Source organism: Numida meleagris, chromosome 18 (genome assembly GCF_002078875.1).
Source record: "Numida meleagris isolate 19003 breed g44 Domestic line chromosome 18, NumMel1.0, whole genome shotgun sequence".
Taxonomy (NCBI): domain Eukaryota; kingdom Metazoa; phylum Chordata; class Aves; order Galliformes; family Numididae; genus Numida; species Numida meleagris.
Window position 1 is genome coordinate 9237621 of NC_034426.1, and position 18223 is coordinate 9255843.

At 40.4% G+C, this 18223-nt stretch overlaps 3 protein-coding genes across 6 annotated transcripts in view; 2 read left to right on the plus strand and 1 right to left on the minus strand.

Annotated features, from left to right (window-relative positions):
* Positions 1–18223, minus strand: part of NF1 (neurofibromin 1) — an 85324-nt gene that overhangs the window by 29712 nt on the left and 37389 nt on the right. For all 4 annotated transcript variants that reach the window (XM_021415322.1, XM_021415320.1, XM_021415323.1 and 1 more), the window contains 5 exons: positions 16589–16747; positions 15817–15914; positions 15531–15677; positions 14985–15131; positions 14573–14683 (listed from right to left, as the gene is read on the minus strand). In XM_021415322.1, the coding sequence (XP_021270997.1) occupies positions 14573–14683; positions 14985–15131; positions 15531–15677; positions 15817–15914; positions 16589–16747 (662 nt within the window). The remainder of the gene's footprint in view (positions 1–14572; positions 14684–14984; positions 15132–15530; positions 15678–15816; positions 15915–16588; positions 16748–18223) is intronic.
* Positions 332–3926, plus strand: EVI2B (ecotropic viral integration site 2B). Its single transcript, XM_021415339.1, has 2 exons — positions 332–1455; positions 2589–3926. The coding sequence occupies exon 2, from the start codon at positions 2620–2622 to the stop codon at positions 3466–3468; it is 849 nt and encodes a 282-aa protein (XP_021271014.1). The 5' UTR covers positions 332–1455; positions 2589–2619; the 3' UTR covers positions 3469–3926.
* OMG (oligodendrocyte myelin glycoprotein) lies at positions 4056–11971 on the plus strand. The gene is made up of 2 exons (XM_021415336.1): positions 4056–5661; positions 6401–11971. The coding sequence occupies exon 2, from the start codon at positions 6407–6409 to the stop codon at positions 7718–7720; it is 1314 nt and encodes a 437-aa protein (XP_021271011.1). The 5' UTR covers positions 4056–5661; positions 6401–6406; the 3' UTR covers positions 7721–11971.

The following is an 18223-nucleotide window of genomic DNA, read 5'->3' on the forward strand; positions in this document are numbered from 1 at the left end:
GTAGACTACATAGTGCTACATGGGCACATCCCAGTTGCTATTTTAAGGAAACCATAATTCAGTCACAACTTCAGTCACAACTTTGATGCCATTACTGAATCAGGAACTATTCTGTTAAAATGTCTTTTCAGGTTTATTCCATCAAAACTTCGTAAATCAGCTTAATTGCTTCTGAACCAGATTGAGAGCAATCATGCTTTTTGTTTTGACTTCAGGTGTAAATATGTGAAGTTTGTACTGTGTGTTAAAATATAAGAAATCCTTTTTGTAATCATCAATAAACTAGAAACATTAGTTTTGAAATGAAGTTTATGTTCTGTTTTTTTCTCCAAGTCATAAGGGGTAAAACAGCAGTATCATGAAAAAGCAGGAAAAAAAGCAGAGAATCATGATTCTATCAGTGGAAAGAAGGAAAAGAAATAGTAATGAGGGTGGGATCTGCAGCCAAAATCAGGTGGAAACTGTGAGGGCTGAAGGGAACGTGGATGAGGTAAAGGATGCAAGAAAGTGTGTGTCATAACAGCAGCATGGGATCAGGACTTGCACGTGCAGCAGGAGCTGGCAAGAGACTGGAGAAGAGCCAGCGAAGCCAGCAGAGCACAGCAGCTAGAACGGGAAGCAAAGAAGCTGCAGAACAGGACACGGAATAGACACCGTGGAAGGCACAAGAATGCACTTGCAAAATGCTGTGAGGATAGACTTGTGCATGTTTCTTTCGCCAGGCAGCCCTCCTTGGCCAAAACGCTCAAGGAGACAAAAAAGTAGTTTGGGTTATGATATAGAGAAAGAGAGACAGCAGGAAAACAACTGCCCAGAGCATGCAGACCCCCTTCAATGCTGGCAACAGGTGCCAGCATTGTCCAGACAAAAAAGAGAAGTGGGGAAGAGGAGGCAGTGGAAGGGTGAGAGCTACAGCTGTCTGCTTGTGACACAGCCACCTAAAGGAAGATGTGCAAGCCAGCACCTCGTGATCAGACAGCATTTATGACTCACTGTAGCGAGCCTACGGTTGCATTTCCATTAATAACAATGATAGCTCATCAGAACCACCACTGAGTTTTTACCAGTAAAAAGGAAATCCAATCCAAACTTACTTCTGTGTCATTCAAATGATTTGTAACCACAACTATTTTCAACAAGGACCGGAAAACAAGTGTTCGTGAATTTCTACGTAACAGGCACACACCCAAAGGCCACCTAAATATTTAAATTTTATAAAGACAATTGAGCTGAGAAGTTTGCTTTTAAATCATGCAAACCTTGATCTAAGCTTCTTAGTAATCCTCCTACTCTTGACACTTCCTGCAGCAAGTGTTGGTAAACTTCCTCTTTAGCTGCAGAAACTTGCTTCAACGTGAGACAAGCCATTTTAGAGCTGCTCGACTCCTAGCACAGTCTGTCCTCCTAAGGCTTCAAACAAAAAATAAGACAGTGCTTGCCTGACAGAAGACAAAGGTAAGAATCAAATTCAAGATGTAAAGATTTAATATTTGCATTATTTATCTTTAAATGAACTGCACTGTGTACAACACCTCCTAAGCTAATTCAAAGCTCCTGTAGTACTTAGAAACTAGAAGGAATGTCTGTGTCTTCCAGGGCGTTGCTAGTATGAACCATCATGAACTCTACATGTATGCACCATTTTAATATACTTTGAAGCAGAATATATTTTTGAGCAGAAGAAAATAAAATGGCGTCATTTTAATCTGTTTTAAATCTTACAGTTCAGATAATGTTCTCTAGAAGCATTAATCTACTACGTGTATGTGTCTCCACTGTTGCATTTGAAATTTGCTTTTACGTAGTTACACGTGCTGATGATCCAGAGGCAGCTTCACATGACTGGTGTTATCAGAAATCAGCTCGACACTCACAAAGTAACTTCAGATGGAAGTCACGATTAGTGGCTGTATTTTAATGATTTGTCTCATAGGAGACACTCCGAAACCTGAACTCTGAGCAGCACAGGGAAAAAAGCCTGCTCCATCCCAACCTCTTAACATTAACACAACCTCCTTTCTTACAAAAACTGTCCCCCATGCAGGAATTTATTTACAAAGACAGTTTAACATGGGAGTGCTGTACCATTATAGCTGCAATATTTGGAAACTTTACAAAATTATCACACTCTAACCCTAACTGCGGAAGTGAGGGAAGAACAGGAAACAAACCTTGACCCTTTCAGCCAGGTCTCGGCTTATCTCTCTGCTTCTCTCTCAGTCTTTAAGGTACAAAGTAGGTCAATTTTCTTTACTCTTGTTTGTCAATACTGCTGTGAGTGTTTCATATTTCATTTTGCAGGCATAATAATTTCTGTGAGAGATCAAAGTTATTTTGAAACACGTTTTGGACTTCTCTCTCCAAACGCCTTTTTCAGAGAAGGGAGAGAACAAAAAAAAAACCCCAACCCCATGATATTGATGGGAAAGTCAGTGACAAAGCTGACAGTGACTCAGTGACAAATGGCAAAAAACATGCAAGTTTAATCGAGCCTAGTTTCTTTTGTACTGTAAATATAAAATTGTCTGATATCAGTACAGCATCACTGCAGGTTCAACTTAATACGTTTTACTTTGTTCTTGACATAGGAGAAGACGTATTTAAATAGACTGCTGGAAAATGGTCAGCAAGACAGTAATACTGGTTCTCTTCTGTGGAGAAATTTGGAAATCGCTGTCCACTGAAACACCTTCAAATGTTTCCACAAGTGAAAGCAGTGTGCATACCAGCACCAGGAGTCTGACAGAGGACAGATCTACCACATACCAGCTGCAAACAACCAGCCCCAGCATGCAGGAGCCTGCAGGAGCGCTGACCGCTGGGACAACACTGCCACAGCTGCCTGAACCACACATAGAGCCCACCAACGGGAGCTGGGTAGCAGCAATGATAACGGGCATTGTTTTGGTCAGTATGGTCATTGCTATTGGTATCATTCTTCTGTGGAAATGCTGCAAGAGGCCACTGCAAGTCGATTCAAATTGGGCAGGTCAGTCTCCGTTTGCAGATGGAGACACACCAGATGTCTTTATGGACTCTGCCCAGGCTACCAAACGTTCATCGGTTTTATTTATGCTGCCTTGGAAATCAAGAGAAAATGCATCCGTACAGCACGATCCTCCTGCACCCGAGAAACCACCTAACGGCACCGCCAGCAACGACAGCAGCCAGCAGCCCCCAGCAGCACACAGCTGCTCCACCACCAGCACCGCTGCAGCAACGGCTCCCGGCCCAGACGCAGCGAGCCCGGAGCAGGAGCAGGAGCAGGAGCTGTGCCCCCAGGCGGCCGAGAGCCTCGAGCTGCCGCCTCCCCCCGCGTGGCTCACTGAGCCTGCCGGGGAGCACGCCTCGGATCCCGGCCAGCAAGAGGAGCTTCGCTTGGAAGTGAAGGAACCGTATCCCCCACCGCCCGAGCTAATTACTGAAGAGATTCACGAATCTCTGCCACAGCCAGAACACCCTCAGTAGATTGCCAAAATGACTTTCCAAAACGCTCCTCATTTTTCTTAAGTGAAGCATTCTTCAAATAACTGAATAATGGAGAAGTTGACACAGGCAAGAACAGTGAGACCGCAGCACGAGCAGCAGCTCCCTGGCATTTCTCAACTTCAGCTTTCACAAAAGGGAAGAACCCCTTTCTGCCTGAAACAAACCATGTCAGAACACAGCACGCCTGGTGCCCGCTGCACGGACAGTGGGTGACTGCACAGCGCAGACAGCCAGCGAGCCCTGACCTTGGAGGCCGCAGAGAACAGCGCGTGTACCCTTGTGTGTCCGTACATGTAACACACAGATGGACATGGAGCATTCAAGAGACAGTAAAACTTTAGAGGGACTCAGAGCTTCTCACAAAGGTTTGTTCTATTAGACTACATAAATGAAAGCAATGAATTCAAGTTAATTTTAATAAAGCTTTCTAATTCAAAGATGTTTTGGTTGCTTAAAGCTTAACAGAGTTATTCGCTTAGATACAAAGCTTCTAATTCAAAACAATCTAAATGCTCTGGCATGCATACACACCGGCTGCGCCTCGTACAAAGCTCTGTTTTCTGCATCAGACTGAGGAACTACTTGGGAACAGTGGATGACAGGTACTTAAAGCAAATCCCCCAGCAGCCATCAGTCCTTTATTGACAGGAAGGAGATCTCCAGATCACAGACTGACAAAATGCTTACTGATATAAGAAGTCCCATTACTTTGGATTATTTTTCAGTAATACAGTACTATATTTTTTGGTAGTATAGCGGTTGTGAGAAAGGTGATGTGGCTCCAAACACACGAAGAACAAGTATGAAAAGATGGTGTTTTACCTAGACACTTGGTTTTTGTGGATGAAACACTTCACAGAACACCCAGGCAAATGACTATCAGAATTGGTTGCACACGTTTACTGATCTCTTCCTCTCAAGCAGGATTTTCAGAATGGATTCGGTGTTATTAAGCTTTAAAAACTGGTTTAAGGCTGTCTAGATCCAGGTTCCTTTAGCTCCAGATGCCAGCTGTTGGAGAGGTTCCTTTCTGGGCCTTGCATATGAGGGAAGTTCACTGTCCTGTCTAGAACCACGCGTTTTTATTTTAACTATTTGATGAGAAGGTGGAGGGAATTCTCACAGGTAAATTACAAATACATATACATTTCACTGGCATTTAATGCCTAGATTTGTAGAAAGAAGCTGCTAGATACTGAAGCTAGGTTTCCATGACATCTCTGCAAAACGACAAAGAACTTGCAGCCTTGAGTGTGCCAGGGGAGGGAGTATATTTTTGGATGTTGCACAGGCCACTCCTTTGTACCTATTACAATTAACTTTATATTTTCAGAATTACCACTAAAAATTAAGTCTTACGTTGCACATACGCAATTCAATGCTGCTGCATGTACAGTGAGCGTAGGAAAAGATATTTCCAATTTCTTTTTCTTATTGTTTATATGAGATGTACGAGTGCGTATGCCTGAAGAACAGCGTTCCGGTTACTCAAAGACTTTGAGGCTTTATGCATTGCGCCAAGTTAAAATTAACAGCATTACAAACGATGCATACTCTTACCATATTGTTTGGAGAAAAGCAGGTCAATATTTCCTGTAGAAAGCAGTGAATTCCTGCAGTCTGTGCTGCTTCATACCCAACAATATAGAGACAACCTGATCCGAGCAGCAGAAAACTGAGTATTTTTAAATTAGGAAAAGATATTCTGGCAGAGTAGCTTAAGTAAGCTCCAGATAGGAAGCCTAAATTAACATTAACCTTTGTTACTGGAACAGAGATTAAATGAAGGTAGAAAAGAACACAACTGACACGACTTTTAAAATGGGAACATTTAAACGGGCTAAGCTAAGACAACCTTACATGCTATGTTTTGATGCAGTATCGCGACTACAAAAATACAAAGAAGTTAACTGATTCAAATTAGAAGACCCAACTCTGTACTGAATATGTATGCTTCACAGTAAATTTGAGTCAGCACCAGCGACAGCTCTGCAGTCCTCCAATGTAGTGCAGATCAGGTGGTTGCAGAGCCCCAGCTAGCAGCAATACGATGCAGCTGAAGAGGCAAGCACAATCCACAGACAGCAACTGTAGCTACTCTCTAGAACAAGACGACCTCTAAGCTTAAATCTTTCACAGAAATAATGTGCTGATATTGCAGAAGACGTTACGGTAAGTTTGTGTTTTTTGTTTTTAATCACAAAAACCTACTACAAAATTAGAGACAGAAATAAGAGCGAAATTATTAGTTGATGAGAGATGCTTGCACCAGAAATTTGCTGCAGTGTCAGAGATCTCTTACTACCATTAATTCAGCTTTCAAACATGTGTTAGCAGCTTTGAGAACGTAATAGACACGGTAATAAGGAAAAGTACTAATGTGCATGTTACTAAGAATATAGAATTTGGGTTTCAAACTAAATTCCTAACAATTTAAGTGTATTTTAAGCAATTCTACTTAAGCAAATAGCATGCATGTATGGGGGGGTTCTGCTACATTACTGCAGAGATTTGTAAAGCAGATCCAGTTGACAGCCATTTTTTCATCCTGTATAAAAGAACACATTATTCCAAACATAATATAGGCTTGAAATCACTAAAAACAAGAAGCAGACATTGTATAACGTTTGGAAGAGACTTGCATTTTCGGAAGAAAGCCCTCATTTGAGCTTGAGGGGGAAAGGGAGATGAAAAAACAAGTCTCGTTCTGCCAGACAACATGACAGCCTCTGAAGGGATGCTTTGTAAAGTCTCTCTTGAACAATTATAAAAAGGACCGTGCCACAAAGGGGTTTATTGATATTTTTACTTAATTTCTTCTGCAACTAATCACTGCAAAGACAGCCCTTACAAATAAACAAAATTCATTACATGGATTTAAAGGGTGTCATTTTGGTATATTTATTTTTAGGCAGCAATGGAACACCAGATATTGAAAACATCTACCTGCCTGCTGGCCCTTCTGTTTTTCATACCCACTGTTCTGGGTATCTGTCCTTCTAACTGTGCATGCTCAGGAAACAACAGGAACGTGGACTGCTCAGGCAGAAACTTAACTGTATTGCCACACGGACTTCAAGACAACATTACGTATTTAAATCTGTCATTTAACCAGTTTGTAGATCTCGATCATCAGCTGACGAGATTCAGCAATTTGAGGACCCTTGATATTTCAAATAATTGGCTCAAGAACGTTCCTGCTCATCTGCCCAAGTCCTTATGGGAATTATACGCCATAAATAACAACATTAAAGTTCTTCAGAAACTTGACACAGCTTACCAGTGGAACCTTAAAGTGCTGGATGTTTCCAGGAATATGGTGGAAAGAGCTGTTTTGATCAACAACACACTGAGCAGTCTCAAGTTTCTCAACCTCAGCAGCAACAAACTTTGGACAGTTCCAACCAACATGCCCTACAACATAGAGACCGTGGATCTATCCAATAACTTCTTGTCTCAGATACTACCAGGAACGCTGGTGAGATTACAGCACCTCACAAGTCTCTACCTACACAACAACAAGTTCACATACATTCCTGACAAAGCTTTTGACCAGCTCTTTCAGCTGCAAGTAGTAACACTACACAACAACCCATGGTCCTGCAGTGACCAACAAAATATCTCTTATTTGCTTAAATGGGTGCAGGGCACCTCCGCCAGGGTCCGAGGGGCTCCCTGCGCTAACCAGTCCGTGCTCTGGGCCAACGTCACGCCGACCTCCACCGCTGCGCCAGACGCCGGCTTGATGATTAAAGGAATGAAGGCAGCAGACACAGCTGCCTCTCCAGCGGCAGCTGAACCAACCCAAATGACAAAAATGCATAAACAATTTAAAGCTAAGGAAGTGACTACCTTGGCGTCGCTAAGCCAGACAGTACTGTTCACGAGCACAGACCGACCTCTGCTTCTCTACCCTGAGGAGCTGACAACCAGGAAGGTCAGCGCTTACGAAGCGGCTGCCACGCACACGATCTACATTAAAGATTCAACCGATGTAAACTCGAGCCTGACTCATTCAACAGGATCATCCACCACTCCTATGACTCTGAGTATCACCAGTGGAATGCCAACAAACTACTCCAGAATGCCTCAAAGCACAACCGCTACCTTAAGGAGAGAGGAAGCCACTACAAGTGTTCTGAACACCGACGTGCCCTCCAAAGCGAGCACCTGGGAGCTATGTTTGTTTTATGCTGTAATTCTTCATGCAGCGGCAGCGCTTATTGGCTAGGAGCTTGTACTCTGAGGTTATTCCTGTGATACACAGCCGGGGGGAAGACGTCCAGGTCAAACAGTGAATCCAAACACGAGAAATCTGAAGTTCTGACTGATCTAAAGAAAATAACAGTTCCTAAAGAAGTGCAGACTAATGTCTTGATACTAAGCTGCTACTTATTTTAATACGTCTTAATTGAGTAAAACTAACCTATGATCTTGTTTTTTAAAACGTGCTTATTTTGTATTTAAATTTTTAATTTTACTTGCACAGAACAAAACATCCGAATTTTAAGTACTGGTTGTATGTATTATTTTGTCATTAAACAACTGGAAAAAAACAGAAATCCTGTATCACATCTGCATTGTCTTGCTTGATTTGCTGGTGAGCAATTCTTGTAATATAGCAGCACAGATTCTTTGTAAGTTACGATGCCATGCATAAGGAAGGGAAAATATAAAGAAACTAAACCTAGCTGTTTCACTAATCAGAAGTAATTCTTGAGAAAAATTGCTAGCATGTATATCTATGTTTGCTTCATATGTACTAGGATACTTTAAATACAAAGAACAACCATTTTGAATTTAGAAATTAAATATGACAATGCCATGATGTCTATCTACTAAGAGGGGTAAATCGAGAAGCCAACATGGTCCAGCTTCAGCATGGGAAGAGTGGTAGGGGCCGATCTCTCTTTTTGCTCTGTCTTGACTTAGATCTGCAGGCAAGTTATTTCTTGTTCTCCATAATGTAAAACAAACAAACAAAAAGATAGAAGTAGAGGAAAACACAACGTGTTCAATGCCATGACACCCTCCAATAACAAGGAGTTTAATCTACATAAATTAACAAAACCAAACACCTTAACTTACAATCAAAAATCTGAAATATTTGTTATTACACCACAAATTTGTCCAGAATGCTTCAAACTATGACTTTTTGCTCACTAAAATAAAATATTGGCCAATTTCTAATGCAAGTTATGTAACATATACCAATTGAGCAATTCGTTTAAAGCTCTCGTTTAAAAAATCCTTGAATCTTGTGACTTAAAATTGAATTCAAGCCATGGCATTGAACACGCCCAAAGCCTTGCCTTCCTACGATGAGCACGAACGCTATTCTCCTTGACATCCGCGCCATCAGCCAGTAGAAATAGATGCACGCATGGTTCTGACCACTCCAGGAAAATTACGTGGCAAAGGTACTTGATACACTACTGATGAAGTTTTGCAAACAGCATGAAATGAAAACTGAAGAACAAGTTAATTGTAAGAGTATTATTCACTTAATATTGCAAATCTTTATTCAATATTTTCCACGCATTTCAGGCCATTTAATTTCCAGTTATTGTAGCACGAAGGTGCTACAAAATCTAGAAAACCTCAATACCAAGATTGCAGTCCTCAACCTATTTCTCCTAGGTATCAGTGAGGGCAGCAGATCGTTTATAACCACTGGTATCAGAAAAGTCACAACTTTCCAACTGTGAACAGTATTTCTATAATCGGAAATGTGTTTTAATTTCTAACAGTACTGTAAATGTTGCACAATGAATTTGTACAGTTATTTCATTGGCATTTAAATAAAAATAAAGCTATGTTTGTATTGAAATGAACTACTGACAGTGTTTCTTTTCACTACTATCTTGCAGACAGGTAATCATACAGAATAGATGCTATTTTATTACACAGATCTATTCCAAACAGGCATTTGGCTCTTTATGCCTTATGAAGAAAAATTATGGTATGATCAAACTGTACTATTTTGATACGCAAATTTCCCTAATACTGTTTATTAATAAGCTGATGAACTAATGGTAATAGCCCAGCCTTCTGCTTCTTACCATTTAGACATTGCAAACCCCTAAGAACTACGTCTACCCACTAGAGAATGGTACTCCTTTCTTCATCTTAAAAATAGAAGTCTCTCCATGCTAAATAGAACAGAAAGCTTTTTAAGAGAAAAAGCCCACACCAACAACATTTTCTAGGCATTTTAAGTACATAAGAACTAGTTATCCAAGTGAAAATTCAGACAACTTAGATTCTAAGAAACACGTGCAGAAGCGCATCATACTAGTAAGTGGCAACAAGCAACCTGAAAGAGTTTCATATATTCTACCCAGGTTAATAATCTGATATAAACTGATAAATTCCAGCAAGTAGCATCAGAATAGAGAAAATGCCACGGCCTGCCATCCTCTTTGGGCAGGAACTGTACTTGTCAAGTACTGTGATTGACTCTAAAACGGCATCAACCTACTGATTATGTTCAGAATTAGGTATTTCCTAGAGTTATCTCATTCATATGGTGTCATCCCACACAGTTTAAAGCAGCTTAGCTTGAAAGGTAAGAGAGATCACAAAATGAGGTGCCATGACTAAAACACCTTGAGTGAATTATATTATGTTGAAAGAATTATGTGAAACATGATGTGTGTCTTGGCATCCTGCACTGAATGGCTCAGCAAAATCCTACTGGATGCAAAAAGCCTACATGGAATTAACTTTTAAACACTCTGAGAATGTTGCAGTTACAATTAGACTACTTGGTGAACAACAAACCTATGGAAAATCCTGCTTTTCACAAGTTATTCAGGGCAAAACGCAAGTCCCATACTGAATGACTTGCAACCCAGGCTTTGAAGTCTGATGCAAGCTGATAAACACTTGGAAGTGGAAATGGGGTTGTGCAGTTTACTAAAGATGTGTACTGACTGAGGGAGGAAAAAAATAAAATAAAATAAAATCACAGATGTGCGTGGAAGTGAGATGGCACTCCCTTCAAACTCCAGGGCCATGCTCTGTATCCAAAACTTGCCCTTGGTAGGTACAAGCAAGAGGGCTTCTCAGTCAGACTGCCTTCAATAAGCAGATTAAATTTGGATTCCCTTGTATTTTTCCGGAATACAAATGAGTTGATAACAGAGCACAAGTAGGCAGGCAGTGTGGGAGGCAGGCACTTGTTGCTTGGCAACAGTACAGTCAAATTGAAATGAAATCAACACCCATGGATGTAAGCGCTGCAGAAGCAGCTTGCTGTGCTTCAGACAGGCAGGGCACTCAGTCCACGATTAATATAAATATGATAATCTATCCTCAGGAAATTCTTTGTTTCAAAACAACTATCTAACACTTCAATGTAATGTTCAATAGCCTTTTTGAAAATGGTGCTGTATCTGTTGCTTGCTTATCCAAACACAATCCAGCACACCTTGTTGCAGAAATATGTTTGCTTTCAAAAGGCTACAATTGCAACACGGGCAGCTGCAGCATGAAGCAACTCTGAGGTTTGTGTTCCCACGTTTCCAATTAATTAGTCCGATATACCAGCTTTAAAACTTAATGGCAGTACGTCAGGATCAATATATACTGATGTATTGATCACTGTAGCAACAGAGCAAGGATTAAAGACAGAAGAGCACTGGCTCTTCTGTCTGGTTGTTACCCAGGAAACAAAACATGGAGAAAAAAAGACAGAAGAGATTAAATTTCACAGCACAAGAGGATATAAACCGATCCAGATATGTCAGAGAAATGACTCAACAATGCCCTAGCAACAAGACTTCAAGCTAAAAAAGAAAACTTGCCTGCTCAAGCCCTGAGACGTACTGGCAGCTCAGATCTGAACAGCCTTTCCACATTTCACACCTCAAAACATGACATCTGGCTCAGTACCTCAAATAAACACCACGCAGCCACGTCCCCGTTTGCAGCCTCAGCGCAGCAAAGAGGTCCCAGCTGCTCGGTTTGAAGAGCAGCCTTGTGGAGAAAAACCAAAGGCTTACACAGCGACCGAAGAGAAAAAATAATGAAAAGGGTGGTAAAGGCAATAAATGGTAACTGACACGATAAACAGGTGCCACCCAGCCTCATTATCCGTATACTGGCTTTATCCTGGCCCGCTACCAACTTGACCAAACCTGGACAGATTTCTCCCAAACACCTGTACACAATGCTCACACACCGAGCTGGCACTCCATCCAAGGACATCAGCATTTAATGAAGGTAAAGATCCTACGTTTTCTCAGACAAAGCAGTCAGAAGTTGAATAAATTGCAAGTACAGCTACCAAGTATTCAGAGTTTCCCTCAATCATCTACTTGTGTCCGCTATGCATCTCACTTGAAGAAAGGTAGAAAAAAATCTCATTTCAACAGGCTCACTCATACCAAAATTAACCACGCCAGGGTGCAGCAGCAATTTTAAATATATTTCAAAAGAAATTATATTTATTCAAATACCAAGGAGGTATATTTTTATTTTTGTTGACATACAGTCAACGTAACTTCTGTAAGATACGGAGGAACTTGTTCTCTCTGCCCTCCAACCCATTTTCCTCAACAGAAGAATTGGTTATCTTGAAAAACTGAAGTATTCCTGAAAGTATGCATTCTACTTTTTCCCATCCTAAAGAGATTGCTTCTCCTCATGATGCACACCTGCACGAGTCTCAGGGAAGCAGTTTCCAAAATGACTCTGAGGGAACTGCAGCAGGAGCACTAAAATGCAGGCAGGAGTGGAGCTTATTCAAGCTTTTCAAGCTTATTCGATTATAGCAGTGAACAAACACAACAACCGGGAGAAAATCGGAGTTTCCAAACATCCATTTTTATTCCTGTATCTTCAACGTTAGTTTTTTTTCTATTGACAGCAGCACAACTAGTTTAGAAAGGGTCTGAACATAACACACGATATATTCTTTAAAATCCTACCGACATTCAAGTTGACAAAGTTAGTTACATTGCCTAAAACAACTAGCAGGCTTTTAAAAACACATTTATTTAAGCTGATCTATGCTGTCCCAAGAACACCATACCCTTTTTCAAGCCTATGCAGAAATCAACTTTAAAATTATATATCTTTGGGTTATTTCTAAGTGTTCACGACGAGCTAGTCACCTAGACAATGGAGCAATTAAAAATGGGTCCTTAGCTGAACTTATGCAACCGTGTGTGGATTTAGTTTCAGGAGCCTCCAGGGAAATGAACTTACAAACAATTGGAATACCTCGAGACAGGTGAGCTAGCTTCAGTCCTGGCGCTGGATACGCTCACTTTACTGCCAGCTCTGTATCCCAGCTGAACCTCTAGGGCATTCATTCACGTTTTTTCTACTGCCCAGCAGAAATGCAGTGCTCAAACATAAGGTTCAATTTCCCCAAATAAAAATAAAGCAAAATGAAAGGCTTACTTACATATATTTTCTTATATAGTTTCTAATTCAGAACTATAAATTGTTGGAAAAACGGTTCAGAGAGAAGTGGAAAAGGAAACAAAATTTATGCAGTGAGAACTTTTTTGTGTTTAGTATTCCTTTAACTGGCATAAGCCTACATATTCATTAGGTACATAACTAACAAGAAGCTCGGGCACTTTGCTCTCACTCCATGATCCATTTTGGACCAGACATACAAGACTTCATTTTTTCTCCACCTTTGGACTGCCTTACCCAAACAACCATTTACATAAATTGTTTAATACAAACAGAACATGCTGCTAAGAAATGCCTTCCTCTGCTCGCCACGTGCACTCAGAGGCTCTGCTGACAGTTCACCCCAGCTCACAACACCGTTACTGGAAGAGACCCCACAGAGAGCAGCAGACCACAGCCACCAGCTTGGGCACCACAAAAGCTGCTCCCAGCCTCGCCTCAACGAGCAGGAGCACGATCATTCTGACAGTGCACACCTGCCAACACAGGTACTGTCAGCAAGCACCCCACTGCCAGCACACAAGCATCCCATCAGCAACAGAAGCACCGGGAGAAGTTAAAGCAACCACAAACAGCGTGCCAGCAGCGGTGCTGGGCAGCTGTGCTGGCATGGCTCTGTACCCACCAGCGGCACCAGCAAAAATCACATTGAAATAGCAGCAGAAGCACAACCATGAGCCCTAGGGGGACAAAAAGGCAAGGCAACAACCCCACCACAGCAACATCCACAAGACCTGCCGGCATGGGCGAGCGCCACGAGGACACGCGGCCCCAGGAGCAGCACCGGGGTAAAGCAAAGGCACCGCCAGCACCGCCACCGAGCCTGGTGTCACAGCTCTGCTCCATCACACCTCTCACTTGGCTGCGAGCACGACGACACTCCTTTTGTTAAGAAGTCCATGCTCAGCACTGAAAGTTATTCTCCACCTCTAAGGATGCTGCTTTGAATACGCTGTCCTCACTCCACAGATTTTAAAAGGTTGTTATTTAATTACCAAATTAAAATATCAAGTTTCATTTACACTCTTACCGTAGTAGCACCTTTGCAGCCTTATTTTATTTGAATTAGACACAAATTTAAATCGAGAGAATTGCTACGTCTTTGGTCATAAACTGACTAATATTAACCTTGGGATATTCTTCCTAAATTCAGTATTGCAGCACGCCACTTGTTATGAATAACTGAAGCAACATTATGGTGTTCATGATACACAAAGCTTCTAAATACTTGTATTATTCTTTGAAATGGGATATGGGGACTTTTTTTGAGAAACCGTATCCCACATTTTAACTTGTTATTCATGTTATACTTCATAATATGAAGAAGTTATAATCATTGATAAAGGGTTAATAGTAATGTGGTGTGATGTGGTTTAAGGGGTAATAGTAATGTGGTTTACTTCAAACAGTGAAAAAATAAATAAAATTCATTTGAAGTTTCAGGTATACTTCTACACGTACCCACACAGACCTGGGTGGAAAAGCTATTAGACAGTTCTAATTTTGTTCTGATCACAATTCAAAACTATGGTCTCCAAAATTTGGCAAATAAGCTACTTTCAGAGTCTCATTTGTGTCACTTTCCTATATACACTTGATACTTCAGAGTTTGCATGTTTATTTTAGACAGGATAGGTGAAAGATTCCTTACCGCCGAGCAATGTAGTAGAAAACAGGATTGCCAGCTTTAGATGTCCCAGCTTGGTAGAAAATATTTAACGTTTTCAATGCTTTGAACTCTTCTTTTTCATGTACCTGGTGCCTAAAATGTAGAACATCAGCTTTTCACAACTGCCTTGCCAAAAACCAAACCAGCAAAAACCAAACCCTCTATTTGCATCTTTAAAGAGAAGTATTATGTTCATAATATCTTGAACCTTTGTTAAATCACAAGAGCTACTGCTTTCTGAGGTTTCTCAATTATTAGAAATCTACTCACAAACGCAGCAGGTGTGTGTAAAGCCAACTTTCTGAACTCTCCTTCAGAATGAAAGCTGGAAGCTTAACAACTACTTATATTACTCGACATGAGGAAGACTAAAAACCCACAATAATCTCGTTACCTTGTCATAAATTCTTCAAATTTCGAACTAGTGAGATTTAAACTGGACCAATGCGTATCTGCCACAGGTTTGTGCTCAGGTGGACCCAGATAGGCAAGAAGAGTAGCCATTTTGTCAAAAGGTCGTCTTCCAACAGCTTTGTGGTCCCTAGAAACGGCAAATTTCTTAAAAGATAGCAATTCTTGTGGTTTTTTGCCCAATATCCTCCCTTACCTTGAGGAGGCTATATTTTTTTTAAAGTTAAAAAAAAAAAAGTGTTCAGTGAAAAAATGAGAAAAATGTGACACACGTAATTTCTACAAACGATACAACAGCCACTGAGAGATAACTATATACGTGCACAGAAGGCTGGCAGCAGAGGCCAAAGACCTTAAACCCTTTCCCAAAAACGGGCTGTAAGTAAGGGGGAAAAAAAAAAAAAAGTCCCCCAAGGGAAGACTTCCAGCCGTGAAATTCATCTCAGTATTAACAACAAAAACATTTGATTCTAATTCCAAATGTTCATTCCCCACCAGCGGATCCTCCCATAGCATTCTTAAGTCTTACCTGTTACTGGAAAGGTACTGGCCAATTTTCTCCTGATTGTTCCACAACAACCGGTGCAAGGCAAGAACGTTGCCATCACTGATGAAAGACAGGCTGTGATTGACAGTGTCACTCGCTGGGCAATCGGACGCAATATCAAGGAAAAACCTAGAGATGAAAACCAGAGATGGTCACAAGCACGTCAGGGAAATCTGTCACACAGGCACAGTTAAAATGCTGTAAGAGCACATCTCTGCTTACAGTTTACACAATAAAGATCCTTTGCAGAAGTTTCCAAAGGGCCTACCTTCGAGCTGCATCAAAATTGCTTTTTACAAAGTCATTAAAAGGCCGCATATGTTCTTCTTTTGTAAACAGGACGTGGTTGGCAATACTTTGAAGTATCTAAATAATGATTAAAAAAAAAGGTAAAGGCACAAAAAGGTTTAATGTTGAAACTGTTACGACAGCCAGTGTAACTTCACTGTCAGAAACGCCTATCTCAAGCTGTTGTGAAACATCAAAACAGAAAAAGCCACATGAACCAACTAATTTGACGTATCTTCTTTTACATAATTTTGAATATTAGGAAAAGACTTCACTTAACAGCTTTACTTGAGTTTAAACCAGGGAAAGAAATCGTCTTGCAAAAGCACAATCTATTAAGGGTTAGCGTTTTTCCTGGAAATCACGTAGACAGGCGTAAAGGCAACAGCAGATGCTTATTTAAAGGAAATCACCTCAACATCAAAAACATACACAGGTCACAGAAGTACAGAACCATGAAACTTTTATCAATCTTGAGATCAAAGACAGGAAAAAAAATCACTTTACAACTTGTATGAACCTAATCAATATCAGCATATGCTCTCTGCTCTGAACATAATGGTAGTTTCCTGCTTTTTAAATAAGGTTATGATGCATATAGACATTGCAAGGCAGCTGCGGTTCAAATAAACATGATCTTTGCTACACAAAAATAAGTTTAACTAAATTCTCCTCACATCAGTCACCTGAAGAAGAGAATTATTTCAGGTAGGATACAAAATATGGCCGAATAAAGATATATGCTGATTCACCTTTGACATCAGTTTCAGTCCCCTCTCAATTCTGGGCGGAGGCTTTTTATCTAAAATCCCTGCCTCGTAAGGAGAGACGATGGCGGGATTGATGAACCGCAGGAACATGGCGCTTCCAACCGCTCCAATGCTGTTCTGAGGAAACCGCTGACTAACAACCTACGAAGTTGAGAATTATAAATAATATATTTGCATTAAAGGGAAAGCAACTGGAGAAAAGTCTTGTACGGCAGTCCCACATTACGTATTCTTTCCATAGCAGCCAAGCTCAGTAAGTCTGAGTAGGATTCTCTTGCCTTGATAGGTCTTGCATTGCATGACAATCAAGAAAGAGAAGGAAAGCAGAGAAGGGGCGAGACGGCTGTGCAGACATGGGCTAGGTTTACTTCAGCTTTCATATCAACTTACTCGCTGGGGTGAATTTTTGAACACAAAATTCAAAGTTATGACTACTTAACTCCAGCCAATGACAAGTGGACAAACGCCTTACGTTTGTACTCAGGCACGCATAGTCTTCCAAACAAACACGGATAATTTTTAGATTCTCAGGTCTTTCTATTTGCATCAATATTTCACTTTTATTCTCAGGGTCCTCTCCATCTATGTGACTCAAGAAACACAGTTTCAGGAATAATTTGAATTTGAGGGAGGGAGATATTTGTAGAAATACTCTCCATCATCACCGCATCTCATCAGATTTGCCAAAGAAGGAAAGACAGGATGGTCCAGAGCTGAGTGGACAATGTTGTATAAAAATTCAATATTTATGTGTATTTTTGTAAAACTAACAGCTAATAATAATAATAAATCTATGTTTTCACGTAACAAAATCAGCAAGTTTCATATGCAAAGTTCAATTGTTTCCACAAAACACAAATACTCCCCATTTTCCCATACTTCAAACCAGAACTAGCGCAATCTCAAATTCATGCTTCTTAAAACAGATAAAGCCATTAGCACATACATAACATATCAAGAATCACTATGGTTCAGTAGCAACTTCATTCATAATTATCTTGGGATGCAATTATTGATCATGTTTTCTTGTAAAATATTAGTTTGCAGAGAGATTTTGCATTTCCACATGTTACTGCTCTGCTCAGCTACTGCAAAAAGGGAGTATTTAATAAAAGCCTAAATTTTCATTCTGCCTCAGTTTTATTCATACATTATGTTTTGAAGTCACTGTTAAAGAAAAGGGTAAGCCTTAGCTTTTAATGACACCACCTCATCACAATATACAGTAAGTTAGTTGCAGTGGAAAATGTTTGTCTTCTCTAAGTAAATAAATACAAATGCTACAGTTTATTGGTTACTCACAAGGCAAACAAAAGAAAAAATCTGAAATGTCGTAGGAGCCTTTTTTTTTCCAGCAACACATCAGTTAATTGTTCTTCTCACAGGATGCAAGCTGAAGTCGTGTTATCTACCAGAGCATTAGAACAACTAAGCAGACTCAGATTTTCCCCAAAACCAAGGAAAACATTTTCCTTCTCCATTTTTTTTTTTAATTTGAAGATGGCAAAGACAGAGGAATCAGAATATTACATACTAAGAAGTAATGTTAAAAATGTCTTTTTGTTTACTCAGATAGGCACACAGAGAATATTTTAAATAAAACTTAATTCCAGTGTT